Source organism: Oreochromis niloticus, linkage group LG8 (assembly GCF_001858045.2).
Source record: "Oreochromis niloticus isolate F11D_XX linkage group LG8, O_niloticus_UMD_NMBU, whole genome shotgun sequence".
NCBI lineage: Eukaryota > Metazoa > Chordata > Actinopteri > Cichliformes > Cichlidae > Oreochromis > Oreochromis niloticus.
In genome coordinates, this window is record NC_031973.2 from 13,647,919 (window position 1) to 13,662,701 (window position 14,783).

General features: G+C 39.0%; 1 protein-coding gene across 1 annotated transcript in view; it reads left to right on the forward strand.

The window, feature by feature from the left end:
• Positions 1-14,453, forward strand: part of LOC100705665 (SH3 and cysteine-rich domain-containing protein 2) — a 32,599-nt gene extending 18,146 nt beyond the window's left edge. The window contains exons 3-11 of the mRNA XM_005471311.4: positions 68-162; positions 5,779-5,863; positions 6,055-6,167; positions 6,288-6,351; positions 8,265-8,320; positions 8,477-8,565; positions 11,458-11,509; positions 12,835-12,972; positions 13,205-14,453. Coding sequence (XP_005471368.1) covers positions 68-162; positions 5,779-5,863; positions 6,055-6,167; positions 6,288-6,351; positions 8,265-8,320; positions 8,477-8,565; positions 11,458-11,509; positions 12,835-12,972; positions 13,205-13,303 — 791 coding nt within the window. The 3' untranslated portion in view covers positions 13,304-14,453. The remainder of the gene's footprint in view (positions 1-67; positions 163-5,778; positions 5,864-6,054; positions 6,168-6,287; positions 6,352-8,264; positions 8,321-8,476; positions 8,566-11,457; positions 11,510-12,834; positions 12,973-13,204) is intronic.
• The last annotated feature ends 330 nt before the right edge of the window (positions 14,454-14,783 follow it).

Here is a 14,783-nt window from a genome sequence, read left to right on the forward strand (position 1 = left end):
TTCAAAGCTACAGAAACATTTCCTAACAGGCTTATTGTAACACGTGTAATGTTTGGTGTTAATACAGGAAACTCCAAGCAGGGCCTACGTTGTAAATCTTGCAAGATGGCCACCCACCTCTGGTGCTCCTCCGAGCTCTCCCAGCAGCCCTGTAATGGCAAGGTAAGGCTCTTTGCACCTTCATCAGATTGTTACACTTTAAGATTGGTTGAATGATGGCATACAATTTCAGTGGAAGTGTCTGAAATACCAAGATTTAAATATTTTACAATTATAAAGCACTACTCCATCACTAGTTCAGTGTACCTTAGTTGCTTTGCTCTTTACTGCCATCATCTCCCAACAGCTCTGCTTGATGTGGCCAAAAATTCTTGTCACTTAGTTAATTACCTTTCTATATGATGTGTTCTTGCATAGAGAATTTACTGAAAACGAGCATGTTCTCTGTAGAATGGAGACTAACACAGATTGCATTGTGCCAGCAGCTTTAAACAGAATCTGGATGCTGTAATTGTCTCTGTCAGCTGGCATAGTGTTTTGTCTTGGTAATATGCTTAGCCTCAGATCCCCCCCGTCTTGTTAAAGAGGATAAAAGCCTTTTTCAAACCAAACCACCAAAGACAAAAAGGTATGGGTTATAATTGGAATCTTTATTGATGTTTTCACAGTAGACTGAGACTAAAAGTGTGAAGCCTGAGGGGGAAAAAGCTGTGGATGACACTCAGAGTATACGTAGCCAGGTCCAAATATTTCCTCACACATGTGCTGCTCTTCTCACATGACGTCCTCTTCTCTCCCTCTCTCTTGTCTGGATGCTACATTTCCTTCCTCCCTTCTCAACTCAGTTGGAAAATCAATATCTCTCTGTACCAGCTGGTCTGGCTAATTCAGTGTGAAATTCAGTGTGTTTGAGGCGTACAATCCCTTGAGGATATGACACGGCAGGCTTTCGCCAAGCCTTCGGCAGTGTCCTTTTCGATCACTGCACGGTCATCAAAGCAAGGATTAGGCATTTTACTGAAACTGAATGGAGTTCAAGGCTACATCGACGTACATTAAGGGGTTCACTGACTCCGAACCAAAGCATGCCGCCCAAAAGTTTTGTGTACAAAACATACTTTTCAATGTAAATTGCAGTTGGATTACAATTACTGTGTGTCAATTTCTCAGGTACAAGTCATAAATGATCTAAAATTGGAGAAAAAATGTAAAGGGAACAAATTAAAGTCGGAAAAACGTACATGTGTGGCAATTCATGTAAAGTAGCCAGGTTTCCAATTCTGTATACATGTTACTAAATTTAAGTCCCCAAAAACGGGTGCTCTGGTGCAATCATAAGTCTTTTCAGGCTTGAACTCCACTGTCTTTTAAGGACATTTAAAATAATAAATCTATTTAAAAAATCACTTAACATATTCTGTGTTTTTGGGGGGGGTTTAAAATTCATTTTTACACTTTAAAATGTTTTATTTATATTTATGCCCAAGTCTCCAGTGTGTTTATCTGTTCTAGGGCAGCAGCCAGAACACTAATAACTAACAGAGTCTAACGATACCACCATGGAAATGTATAGTTACTGCTTTTTAAGCCTTCTTGACTGGAAATTAATCATAAGTGATCCCAGGGACAGTAATGTCATATCATTGTTATAATAGTTACATGACCCAGAAGAAGAAAGGAAAAAATTAAAATCTTAACAAATGAACAGGATACTTTTTTCTTTTGAAATTTATTCTCTTGGGTTTGAGTAATGAAAAAAATCTTAAACAACCATCATTACACGAGGAGAATGGTCAAACAAAAAAATCTGAAAAAGTGGCTTAGACCCTAGAAAGCACAAGAGAGATATTGATGACTGCGCTCTTCTTGGCTCACTCTCAACCCATTTGCTGAGTGCACCGATATATGACCAATTACTTTAAAATGTCTCCAGAATCAAGCAGCTTTAAATTGGCTTGGAATCATGACAACTTTTTGCTAATCAATGCTAATTTGAATTAAAGATGAATTACAGTATTATTAGAACTAGGCCTGCTGCATTGCACAAAATCGTTGCTTCTGCGTGAAGTCTTTCTACAGTTTAGCAATCAGAATCCAGTTTTGATCTTAAATAAGTGTGAACTTTCAGCTTGTCTGCTCCCCTAAAGACTAAGCCATTCCAGTAATACTGTCACAATTGTAATATATTGTGATACTTAAACAAAACCTGTTTTCAGTTAAAAGAAAATATGATAAGGGTTAAATACAAATAAATAAAGGCTGGGTAAAAATTAAAAACATCTGGGGTTGACAGCTGTCCTTGTCTTAGAGACAGCAGGTATATGTAAAGTGATGGCCTGCTTGCTTTTGAAATAAGGAGATGTGCATAGAAATTTAAGCTACCGAGTGATCCAGGTTCTGGATAAATAAAGTTACCACTCACTCTTTAATGTGAAAGAAAGGTTTGTGTGCTTAAGAACATTTTCTACCTACAGTTTTGAGCACAGTTTATTTTAATTAGGAGCGTTTGCTGAATGGTTGAGTCCAGTTGTCTCTCAGTAATTAGCAAAAGTGTGAGAGTGAAGCATTTGCCATATTTATTTACTGAGACCTCTGGTTTTTTTGTTTGTGTGTCTGTGTGTGTCCAAACTCCTGTAAAGAACCTTGTGATAAACAGATTAAAACAAGGATGATATTTAAAATATTCAGTGAAAAAAGACAGCATACAATACCAGGACTTGGCTGGAGTTGCTTATCTGTGTCTCTATGCTAAAGGTACAACAATGCATAAAAAGAAGATTAATGGCATAGACTTAAAAAAGAAATAGTGAATTGAATAATTTAGGCAGTTTATGGAGGAGATAGCAGGCAGATTAATTAATAATAAAAATACAAAAAGTACAAATGTAACGATTTTATTGAGAACTTATGACTTAGCCTTATCAAAGCACATAAGGACAGAGATAATCTACTTACCTGTAGTTAGTACTAGCAACAGGAAGTACTAATAAGTACTACAAATGATATAATTCTGGGAGTAAAACTATATATTATTGTTGTTAATGAGGAAGTTTGGCAATAATTGGCCTTTTTTTCATCAGTCTATGATCATCTGATCTATAGAAGTCTATAGGAGACTATCCAGGGTAAGCTCATTAGCTAATGAGCAATTCAATGAGCAGTTTCACATTCAGATGTGCCCCTTAATCAGATCCAGATTCAAAACAAACCACTGGATGACATCATGGTAGCTACATCCATCTTTTATCCTGTCTATGGTGCACTTTTATGCTGAACACAGCACGAGTCTATGACTAATAGCAGGGCATAGTGGACGAAGTCACCTCACTGAGAAGGTGTGCACCTGCAGCATTCTGCTCCTTTTTTGTTCCTGTAACGTCTGATCAACTTTCAGAAAGTGCAGTAATGATCATTGTTTAGTTTTGTAGACGCACCGATAGCTGTGCACACTGTCAAACAGGTTTCATTTCATTATAAAAGTCAACTAATATTTTGCCAGTTAAATGCCATCAATGGCCATAATGTTAAAATACAGTGAGAGTAAACATTTGATTTGCATCCCTTTTTTTCCCTGTAACTGTTACCACATGCATTCAGTCTGTAATACTTCAAATACACAAACTGCAGTACTCTCATTAGTGGGTTTGATTAGGCAGATATGTTCAGATATTTATCTGAATGTGTATTTCTGATATTGTCCCTTTTAACAAAAAGTTTAACTGTTCAGTTTTATGCAGTCATTTCTGTCTAGAGCTGAAGGTTATTTTCTGGGAACAAGCAGATTAAAAAAGAAATAAAAAATTCTGGGCAAGATCTTGTCTGTCTGGCTTGAAAATAGCCATCATCTCCTTCTGTACCTTAAAGCAGCATTTCACTTTTGAATGATTTCTGCACTTTTTAGATGATCTACAATCAGATATGTTAAATGATCACAGCTGCCAGTTTGCAATATATTCTTTATTCTTTTATTATTTTTAAAATTGTAGATCCTGGAATAAATCATTAAGTGATAATTGGGGTTGGTAGATGGCAATTGTTTATCAGTAATTTCTGGTATGGTGTGCTTTGACCTTGTGAAATATTTTTGTATAGAAAAGCATCTCATGAATTTTTCATGAGATTGTTTTAATCTAAAAATAAAACACAACCTTGAAAGTGCTGTTTTTTTTAAAGTACAACTGTACTAAAAGTAATTCAGAGATTAAAGCCATTTACCTGATATGTTATTTTCAGCATATATCACAAAAAGATGAAAGAAGAAAACAATCAAAGAGCTTAAATAAAGCTGAGATTCTTTAGAAACTGTTTCTATTTTGCATCCCTTTCATGAAAAACAAGGCTTTGGAATTTATCTCTGAGTCACATCCTGTAGCTAAACATGTTTCTCTTACTAAATAAAGAAACACAATCAGATATCAGAGGAGTACAGTATCAGATCTGTACTGGTGAGCTTCAGTTTGACAGTGACAAACCTTTGTGACGAATTAATGCAGAGACCACGTGATTAAATCTTCCTGAAAGCAGGCATATAAAAGGTACAGCAGTGTTTTTGGACATTTCTCCAACAAATCATCTAATGCTTAGTGTAGTGCTAACACACTTTGCTTGTAAACGTAATGCTAACAAAAGTTAACACCTTGTCACTGGTTACTCAGGGGGGGTCAGTACTGAACCACTGCCTGCTCATTCATCAGGAATGCCTTCCTTCATGCTACAATCCATAAAATTAAGGCCTCTGGTGGAAAAATATGAACAATATTTTGCTTGTTTTACGTTCAAGACACATGAACTACCTTAGTATGTGCTTTGATAAATATCCCTTCATTTTTGCCATATTTTAAGGTGCACCTTTACAGTCTAATGTTGTCCTACACGACATCCCAGCAGTAATATTTTGCCTTTGTTACATACTTTGGACCATTATCTATTTTTATAAAAACTGACACCACCTATGCTTTCAGTCACCAGATGATGTGTGAATATCTCTGTGATGCTAGTGGCATCTGACAGAAGAGTTGTATTTGATTGCCTGGATGCAAATGTGCTGCAGCAGCAGAAGACCACAGCCGGTGCCACTCCTGGTAGTTAAGAAGAGTAAAAATTAGCTTCTCAAATAGAGCAGTTCACCAAAATTGAACAATAGAGGACTGAAAGACATTGTCTGATCTGTTGAGAGCAAACAACATGAAAGCATGGAGCTATCCTGCCTTCAGCTTTTGGTGGTTTATGAAGATGGCGGTGATGGTGTGGGGGAGGTTTTCTTGGCACATTTGGGCCCCTCAGTACAAACTGAGCATCATTTAAACCCCACAGCCTGCCTGAGTATTGTTGCTGACCATGTCCATCCCTATTAAGACCACAGTGGCTGCTTCCAGTAGGATGACACACCATGTCACAAAGCTCAAATAATGTCAAACTGGTTCCCTGAATATGACAATGAGTTTGGGCTGCATAAATCGCTTCCAGAGCCACCACATCTGCGTTTTATTTACTGCAGTTTGTTTTAGTATTTTTTACATGGGTAAAAAATAGTTTTATTTAATTTGAATAAAACTCAAAGAAAATATATAATTTGCAGTTTCGAAAAACACAAACAAGATTTTGAGTGCATTCACATTAGAACCTTTTCAATTACTCAGAGTTCATGAGTATTTTCTGTAAGTATGTATAAGTATGTTCTGCTTTTCCTTGATAAAGCCTACAAAAGCATTTTTCCACTTCAAGTAACGTTTCTCCCTTCCTCTTTCCTTCTCTGCTGTCTCTCTCCTGGTATGTCAGACAGGAGCTTTTAAAAGAAACTTCAGCTCTCCTCTTCTTACCATTGATCCACTGGGTGTGGTTAGAGAGGCTCCTGCTGCGCAGGGTGAGTGATGGAAGCACAGACTGATTTATCTCAGCAGCAAATAACTAGACTCTGAGGATGACTAACCATGTCTGCGGCCTTAAATGCTTTTTACATGAGAGGCGTGTGTGTGTATGTGTGTGTCTCAGTATAGCATCATCTATAAAACTGCACATATGACAATCTTTTTCTTTTTGTCTGGTCATATGTAGAAGCAGATAATAGCACTGTTGACCCTGTGTATGAGGCACTGCGCTACGGGATGACACTGGCTCAATTGAGTCAATCCAGCTTCAGTAGTATCTCAGAATCACCCTGTCATGAGGTATAAAAGCACACAGGCAGACACACACACATAAAATAGACTGACAACCCTCATCATTCAGAAAAATCTATGTTGACATAATTTCTTGCAAGAATATTATTCTTCCTGTCTTCATCACAGGAAGAAAAACTGCAAGACAAACTAGAAAACCAGCCTATAGCTGAAGAGGATCACATCCCAGGAAGTAAGTCAAATAATTTTCTTGAATACAGGAAATGCATTTTGTTATGTTGTCATGCTAAAATTCCTTGAGGATTATTCTTAACATGACATCAGATCTCAATAGGAAATAAAATCATGCTGGGTATCTATTTTTTAATTGTAATGAAAATTATCAACTTACAGAGGACTGAATTCAAAAACACAGTTTCATTTTCCCAAAATTTAATTGTGTAGCCTCCTCAGCATTGTCAGGAATGCTTCTAATGAGATGACGGATAGTGTTTTGGGGGTCTCCTCCCAGATCTGGACCAGGACATCATTGAGCTCCTGGACAGTCTGAGTCAGGGTGCTGTTCCCTAGACTGTATATATTTGTGCCTCCCTCTCAAACCATCACTGACCCACCACCAAAACTGATCATGCTGCATTATGTGGTACAGGCAGCATAACATTCTCCACCGCTTCTTCAGACCTTTTGACATCTCTCGTGTGTGCTCAGTATGAACATGCTTATTTCTTTGAAAACCACAAGGCAGTGGACCTGCTTTTATTCTATGGCAAATGAGCACAGGGCCCACTAGAGGATACTAGGCTCTCAGAAACAGACTTCATGAGGGTGGCCTGACTTTTTGGTCAGAAGCATTCACACCAGCGTCCTGCCGGAGGTCATTTTGTAGCTCTGGCATCATCCTGTTCCTCTTTGCACAAAGGAACAGATACCGGTCTTTCTGATGGGTTAAGGACCTTCTACCACCCTGTCCCGCTCTCCTAACTGCCAGTCTCCTAGAATCTCTTCCAAGCTCTTGAGACTGCACTGGGAGACACAGTAAACCTCCTGGTAAATGGTGCATATTAATGTACCATCCTAGAGGAGTTGGACTACCTGTGTATACTCTATAGGACGCAGGTATTGTCTCATGCTACCAGTAGTTTCTTATTCAGTAACAATTTCCCTTTTTAAAAAAAGACTTGGTAAACTCTCATGCTGGACAGATATAGGCATTAGTTGAGTATTTGTTCATCACTGTTGGGTAACCGGTCACTGTGCTCAGCCAAGAAATAGTCCCTTGCATAACCCCCCATTCTTTTCTTTTAAAGCTATTTTTAATTTCAATTTCTAACACTAAATGAGACACAGCATGTCCATGTGTGAGCTTTAGAGCTTCTGGTAGATTTATTTTCCTTTTTTTTTCCTTTTTTTTTTTTTAGGGGTAGGGTTTGACATTTTTCCTCGCTTCTGGCAGCTGGGCTCTAGTTTCAGATTGCGTTACTTCAGACTCGTATTGATTGTTTACAAAAACAAACAAAAAACCAAAGTATTCCTTGTTGAGGGTCTTTGTGTAACATTTTCTGACTACATACTGACAAAAGAAAAAACATGCACCAGTACATTGTCCTGAAAGTGATACTGTACAGGTATTGTCAATGGATTAATCTAGAATTTTTCATTAAAAGAAGTTTATAGTATCTGAATACTGAGTGAAAAAATGTGTAATGCATAAAAAACACTTTCTGAAACAATACACAATTTGAGTACTTAAAGAACAAATGTTCAGCTCTAATACATTGTGACGTGTTTCTGGTAAAGGACAATTGCAAACTAAATGTCAAAGAGTTAAAGGACCACATTAACATAATATACAGTACAGTGTAGAGGTGGTAGTGTGTGTCTTCTGTACTTTTCCTCTTTGACTTTAGTCCCAGGAGAAGAGATCATCTCTGTTTGTACCGCTGCCACTTTATAATGAATGACCTTCCCTTCTGCCTTATTTGCTTGCCACAAAGTGACAAGAGCTCTCCCTCTTCCTGTGTCTTGTCTTTTCTTTCTTTCTCTTACACCACCGCTCTTTCATGATTTTACTTTTTTTTTGTCTATGTGACCTTTCTTTGCCTGATACATATTGTCTGTCTTTGGTTTCTGTATCTGTCTCTCCAGTGCTCACCCCTCCTGAAAGCGAGAAGGCTGATTCAGAAGAAAGGGTCAGTCTAAAGGTGTGTAGTCAGCATTCCTCTGTTATTTCAGCTTTTTTTTTTTTTTTATTAGTACAAATGCATTCTGTCAAAAAAATATTTTTATGTTTCATGATTCCACAAGAGAAGCATGCAAAAAAGCAATCTTGATTCTCCATCTGGTTTTTGTTTTGTTAGACTCCAAAACGAGTGGAGGTTCGCTCTATTCACACCTATGTGGCGCTCTACAAGTTTCTGCCTCAGGAGAAGAACGATTTGGAGCTGCAGTTAGTAAAATTCCTTTGTTTACTGTTTGTTTGTGTGTCATTTGTTGTCAGATTGTTCAGTTCCGAGAGATGAGAAAGTGTGTACCTGGACAAAATTTTACTGACATTCACCCACCATCTGCCTCCCCAGCAGGATGATTGTAGGGGGTTGCATGGTTCGGTTGGAAAGGGAGAACGTGCTGGGAGGTCAGGAAGGACAAACAGCTGCACTGAGTGTTAAAAAAGGAGTCTTTGTATGTCAGTAGGTGCAGGAATCTGCTGAATGTGGAATTACATCCAACAGTAATATGGAGGATACATCTGTGCAAGAAGACAGCACATCAGGCATTTCTTTACATGGACAACAGTCCACTAAGGCTACGTTCACACTGCAGGTCTTAATGCTCAATTCCGATTTTTTGATCAAATCCGATTTTTTTTGTCTGCTTGTTCACACTACAAATAAAATGCGACAGCAAATGTGCTCTAGTGTGAACGCACAAAGCGGCCCGCATGCGCAAAAGAAGACATCACACACAACGCGCTCTGTTTAGACCCAGAGCAAACAATATTGTTTGACTGATGGCCCTTAATATAAAGACTTCGGACTTTACGTTTCCCAATTTTTGCTTTAAGTTATTTTGTTATTTACATAATAATGTAAATAACCTAATAATTACCCTTATTGCTGTTTTAGAGAGGAGCGGTGCTTCAAAGGATAGTTGCAGATTTCTGTCAGAATTTGCAGATTATACAGTACAAATAAAATGTTCACGTTGTCTTCCCAACAGTTTCACTGACATCTACACTGGATGGCCAGGAAGCGTTCGCGATGTCTTCTCGGGCGCTTCTCCGGCGCTGATAATTGGCGTCTGTCCTGTGTCAGTGACGTAAAAGACGGATTTAATGCGACATGACCGTTCAAACAGCAGTCGCTTTCTAAAACATCGGATATGGATCAGATTCAGTACCACATACGAAAGTGACCCAGATCGGATTTGAAAATATCGGATTTGTGCCGTTCACACTGTCATACCATGATCGGATATGGGTCGCACAGGGTCAAAAAAATCGGATTTGATGCACTTTCGCCTGCAGTGTGAACGTAGCCTAAGAAAGCTCAGTAATGTTATAAGTGTTCAGACATTGCTGGACTCATCAGTCTGGTAAATTGATGGCATTCACTTACATTTCAGGACACTTAAATGTTATGTTTCTTATGGCTTTATATAGACAAAGTGGTTGCATTTCTATTAATGAATATTATCTGAATAAACCCTAATTAACTGCACTTTTCTTGGGATCTCAGCACACATGTCTATATCTGTACTGTACTGCATCAGCCACTCACAGAAAAAGCTCAGACAAACCAATATCTCTACTAGGTTGGGAAGCCAGAACTATATGATAGACAAGTATTCTAATCTTTTTAACAATTAGCGACAGTTTATTAGACATCAGAGACCGGTGCTGTTGTAATTTTGTTTGAGAAGTGTGCAGACACAAGTCAGTAAATGTTGGTTGGAATAAAATAGCCCTTTATTGTTATTGTATATGTAAGGTGAAATTATGGGTGCTTAGTCCCAACTGTGCAGGAGTTTAAAAAAATCAGGAATAAATGGCAAACAGAAGAAATATATACAAACTAGAAGAATACATATACAAAACAAGAGAAAGGCACACTTTGGAGAGCAAAGTGTTTGGAAGCAGTGCAAAGGACTGTTTGAATATAGAGTCTGTGTGAGAGTGGCCTGAGTGATGAGGGTTACTCAGACCATGGCTCAGATTAATGAGATGGGTGAGCAGGGGTGGGGTGTGGGGGGATAGTGGGGGTTTTTTTAACAGTCTGAATGACCCAGGGGAAGAAGCTGTTGGTGAGTCTGGAGGTGTGGGACCTGATTGACCTGAGGCGCCGACCAGAGGGCAGCGGGTCAAACAGGTGGTGGGCGGGGTCACCTGTGATGGCCCTGGTTTTTCTGAGACCGAAGGATCTGGCGATGGCCTCCAGAGGTGACAGAGAGCAGTCAGTGATTTTGGGGGGGGGCATTGTTAATTGCCCTATGCGCAGCCTTCCTGTTCTCATTTGTGGCCCCTGCGTACCAAACACCAAGGCAGTAGCAGAGCACACTCACCACTGAGGAGGCAGTAGAAGGCCAGCAGCAGCTTACAGTCCAGGTTATTCTTTCTAAGGACACGGAGGAAGTTTAGCCACTGTTGGGCCTTAATAAGGTCAGCTTATTAAAGTTAGGTCAGCCTATTAAGATTGCTGTTGTGACTTTAATGGAAAACTGACCAAAGTACACGGTCCGGCATGAAGCCAGCTATTCCAGCTGCCTTCAGACTAATGGAAAGAAGCGTCTCGGGCTGCTGTGATATTTACGGGATTATACATAATAGAAGAGGGAACAAATACATAGTGAAGTCCATTTTCGTTATGTAGCACATTAAAAAAAACCCACCAAGACACAAAAGTGTTCCAGTTCAGGCAAACCCCTTAAGACACACACTAGCCTGAAAATGGTCAGTGATATTCTCCTGCTGTATACTTACTGCCATTATTAGTATTTTGAATGACATTTGAAAAACTCTAAATGGTTTACATCAATGTAAAAATACCACCTCCACAGTTCTTAGTTTGTAATAAGGGTTCATAGACAGCAGAAGTATTGTATCTTGTATTTCCTGTTGTCTATAGGTGCCAATATGTGTCGAATTACTATAGCCAGGACTAATTTTTAACTGTATATCTAACACTGCCAACTGTTTAGTCTTTGTTTTTGGAGGGGGGGTAAAAATAGAATAAAATTACAAGTGAACATCAAACTTGACACTATTGCTTTTAAAGTGGTAAAAATCCTCCTCAAAGGACGCTCAGCTCACTGCACTCTGGTCTATATTCTATTTTCTCTGCAGGCCTGGTGACAGAATTCAAGTCACAGATGATTCCAATGAAGACTGGTGGAAGGTAGGCTTTATAAAACAGACTTTATATTTAAATGCACCGAAGTGTTATCTATTCAATAAATCATTCGGAAGCATTACATTTTCTTTTTTTTTTAACTGAGCCAGTGCTTTTGTAAATAACATATTTACTTATCCAGGCTGTCTCAATATATTCATCAGAATCACACACAAATGGGACCCTCAGCTCGACATTTGAACTTCCTTTCAAAGCAGAGCTGTTTGGTCACAGTAACAGAGTTGATAGTTGAGCCCTGAAGTAAGGCAGGTGTGACTGTTAGCAGAGCTAGTTAGCATGAAGAGGAAGAGGACAGATTGCAATCTGTGTTTTAATGAGACGGCAGACGATTTTAACCTTGACCAGCAGAAGGACAGACAAGTCTTCACATAACAAAATATCAGAGAAAAGTACAAGCTCGTCTTACCTACACGGTGGCAGCAGAGGAACTGTTTTTCTGCAGCTAATTTTAGTTAACGAAGAAGCCTCAATTAAATGAATGAAAAGATCATCAAGGGGCTCAGGTAAAATTTACTGTAAATAAATATTTTGTTGGATTTTTATATTTTCCTTGTTAAAGAGTACAAACCAAATTACTTCAGACAATAATATTTGTGACTTGATTTAAAAGTGGTACAATTCTTCATTCAGAATGTGTGTAAACTGATTCAGGACAGACTAGTGACTTCAGCAGCTACAAATGCACAAACAGTGCTACTGTTATTTCAACAAAAATAACAAAAAACATACAAACCACCTTCCAAAAGAGATACTTACACTCTGCAGAAATCTGCTGTTTCCCTTTCATATATGCTTTCAGTTTAAGCAAGGACTCAGCCAAGCCAGCAAAATGGGTAAATTTTGAGTTGTGCGACTCCAGCACTCCTGGGTTTTGCATGCTTGTGTGCCAGAGTCTCTGAAGAGAATAGCAGGGGATTAGGGCTTCACAAATACAAAAATGCTTTTTGGTCTAGTGGCTGTGTTGCTAATTAGGGAAACAAAAACTCAGAAATCTCTTTTTAATTTCAGATTTCTTGCTAATTGTGACGGTTCATTCAAATTCATTTTTCTTATTGAGGTACAAATGTGATGCATATTTGAGGGCTGCAGAGGAAGCTGCCTCTGAGTAACATACTCACATGTTGGAACATAAGCAGACATGATATGAAATAATTTACCTTAAGCTAGTGAGCAAAGTTGAGTGAAAACCCAGTGAGTGAGATCTATTTTTATACTACAACCAATGCAGAGCTTTTTTTTGCTCTCTCTGTTTAGACTAACGGGCTAAATGTTTGTGTATGTGTGTGTCCTTGGTTGGGTGTGTTTGCCAGGGGAAAAGCAGAAACAAGGTGGGATTTTTTCCGGCCAACTTTGTGCAGCGTATCCGCCCTGGTGAGAGGGTGTGGAAGGTCACCACTGGTTTCCACGGCAACCGAGACAAAGGCCAGATGACTGTGAAAGAGTCCCAGGTGAGACTGTAAAATACACACGGTTTCTCTTGCACGCTGAAAGCCTTTTAAAAATCTATGCAAATGAATGCAAAAAACTGCTGAGATTACAGAGGACTGCATGTTATGACTTTTCTTTTCGCCTCAGTCCAGAAACTCACATTTATTTATTTTTTTAATTTCACTTGCCCTTCCACCTGCTCCATTGTCCTCTCTTCCCGCCTTTCCTCACCCTCTGACTCTCCCTCTGCAGATCTGTATCGGGAAGAACGAGGAGATTGACGGTTTCCTCCGCCTGAGCAGCGGGAAGAAGAGGGGCCTGGTTCCTGTGAAGTGTCTGCTAGAAATATGACGGTGCTGCTTTCGCCTTGACCCTCATTTTGTTACAGTGATGGAGGAATACTCAGGAGTGTTTGGCCAACACCTCACTGACCACCAACCACCCGCCTCCATCTCTAAAATGTGGCAGTGAAAGCAGTGTGAGTGGAAGATAACTCACAACTTTGCTTTTTACCGCAGTTTAAGACTTAAAGGATGCAGGGGCTTCCTTGCAATTATTTAGAGCTACTTTTCTTGTAGCACAGCTTTCCTTTTTTTATACCCTCCCAAATGAAATGTAGCATTATGTGGAAGAGGATAAGCGTGCAGGAAGTCTGGCTACCTCAATAGCCATCTCCATTCGCCATCTGTTTGTGAAAAAGAAGAGAGGACTTTTTAATTATGATGTCGAGGCTTGTCCAAGCCTAGAGAGACATTGTAAGCAAACTGTCTTAATGTCATTGTTTTTGTAGAGGAAACGAGACATTGTGAAAGTCTGTAGCCGTTTATTGTGATGCATTGTGCAAACACACTGTTTGGTTGTTTGTTGAAACCCTGTTAAACCGCCTGGATTTGATAGATTTAGCTGAGAATTTAAACCATATTTGGATGTGCGGACTGCAGCTCTATATGAGCAGATTTTAAATCATGATATGAATTGATGATATGGATATGTGTCGCTCCTGCTCCGAGTAGAAAAAGATTCAGGTATTACATTATATATAAATGTAAGTCTTCTCGGCTACATCTTTTATTAATGACACACACAGATGCTGAGATTTTTACATTTCAGACTGCTCTCCGGTGATTGGAATATCGTACATTTGTGCTCTTCACAGCTCTGATGTGACAAATGCTTTGCGTGCACCTCGGGGAGTTTCTTCGTCAGTGTACCCTTCAGTCGCACTTTCTTTACACACACAGATTTCATAATTCACTCTGTTCAGTGTAGCGTTAAAAAGCAACCACTAGAATCTGCTTTCTGTCATCATATACACACCAAGCCATGTCTATCTGTAGGTAATGTCCTGTAATATTCGCTGTCATATCTAGTTGTGCACTTCAGCATGAGGATGGTGTCACTGTTAGGACTTTTTGATGTGCTTGCTTTTCCTCCTGGACAGAGCAGAGCAAAGAAATAATCCGGGATGATTTATTAAACTCTTCCAACTTTCAGTCTCTCAGACACTCAAAAGTTTATTTATTTTAAATCAATGGCAAGTTTCTCCCAGCACACATAAGTGATAAGTATTAAAGAGAGACCAGGGTTAGGAAAAAGACAAAATCACCTCACGACACTTGGTTTATTGCTCTGTCATTTAAAAACAATAAGGCAGTGACGGACTGCCTTGGTTGTGGCAATAACTGTAAATACAATTATGACAGTATTTGTAAATAGCCTTAAAAATATTGTATATAGTGGCTCTGAATAGCACTCTGCTTAAGAGGTTTGCAGCTATCCAGGAACCAACTAAGGGCATTAATTTCACAGTTACAACTTACAGGAAATTACT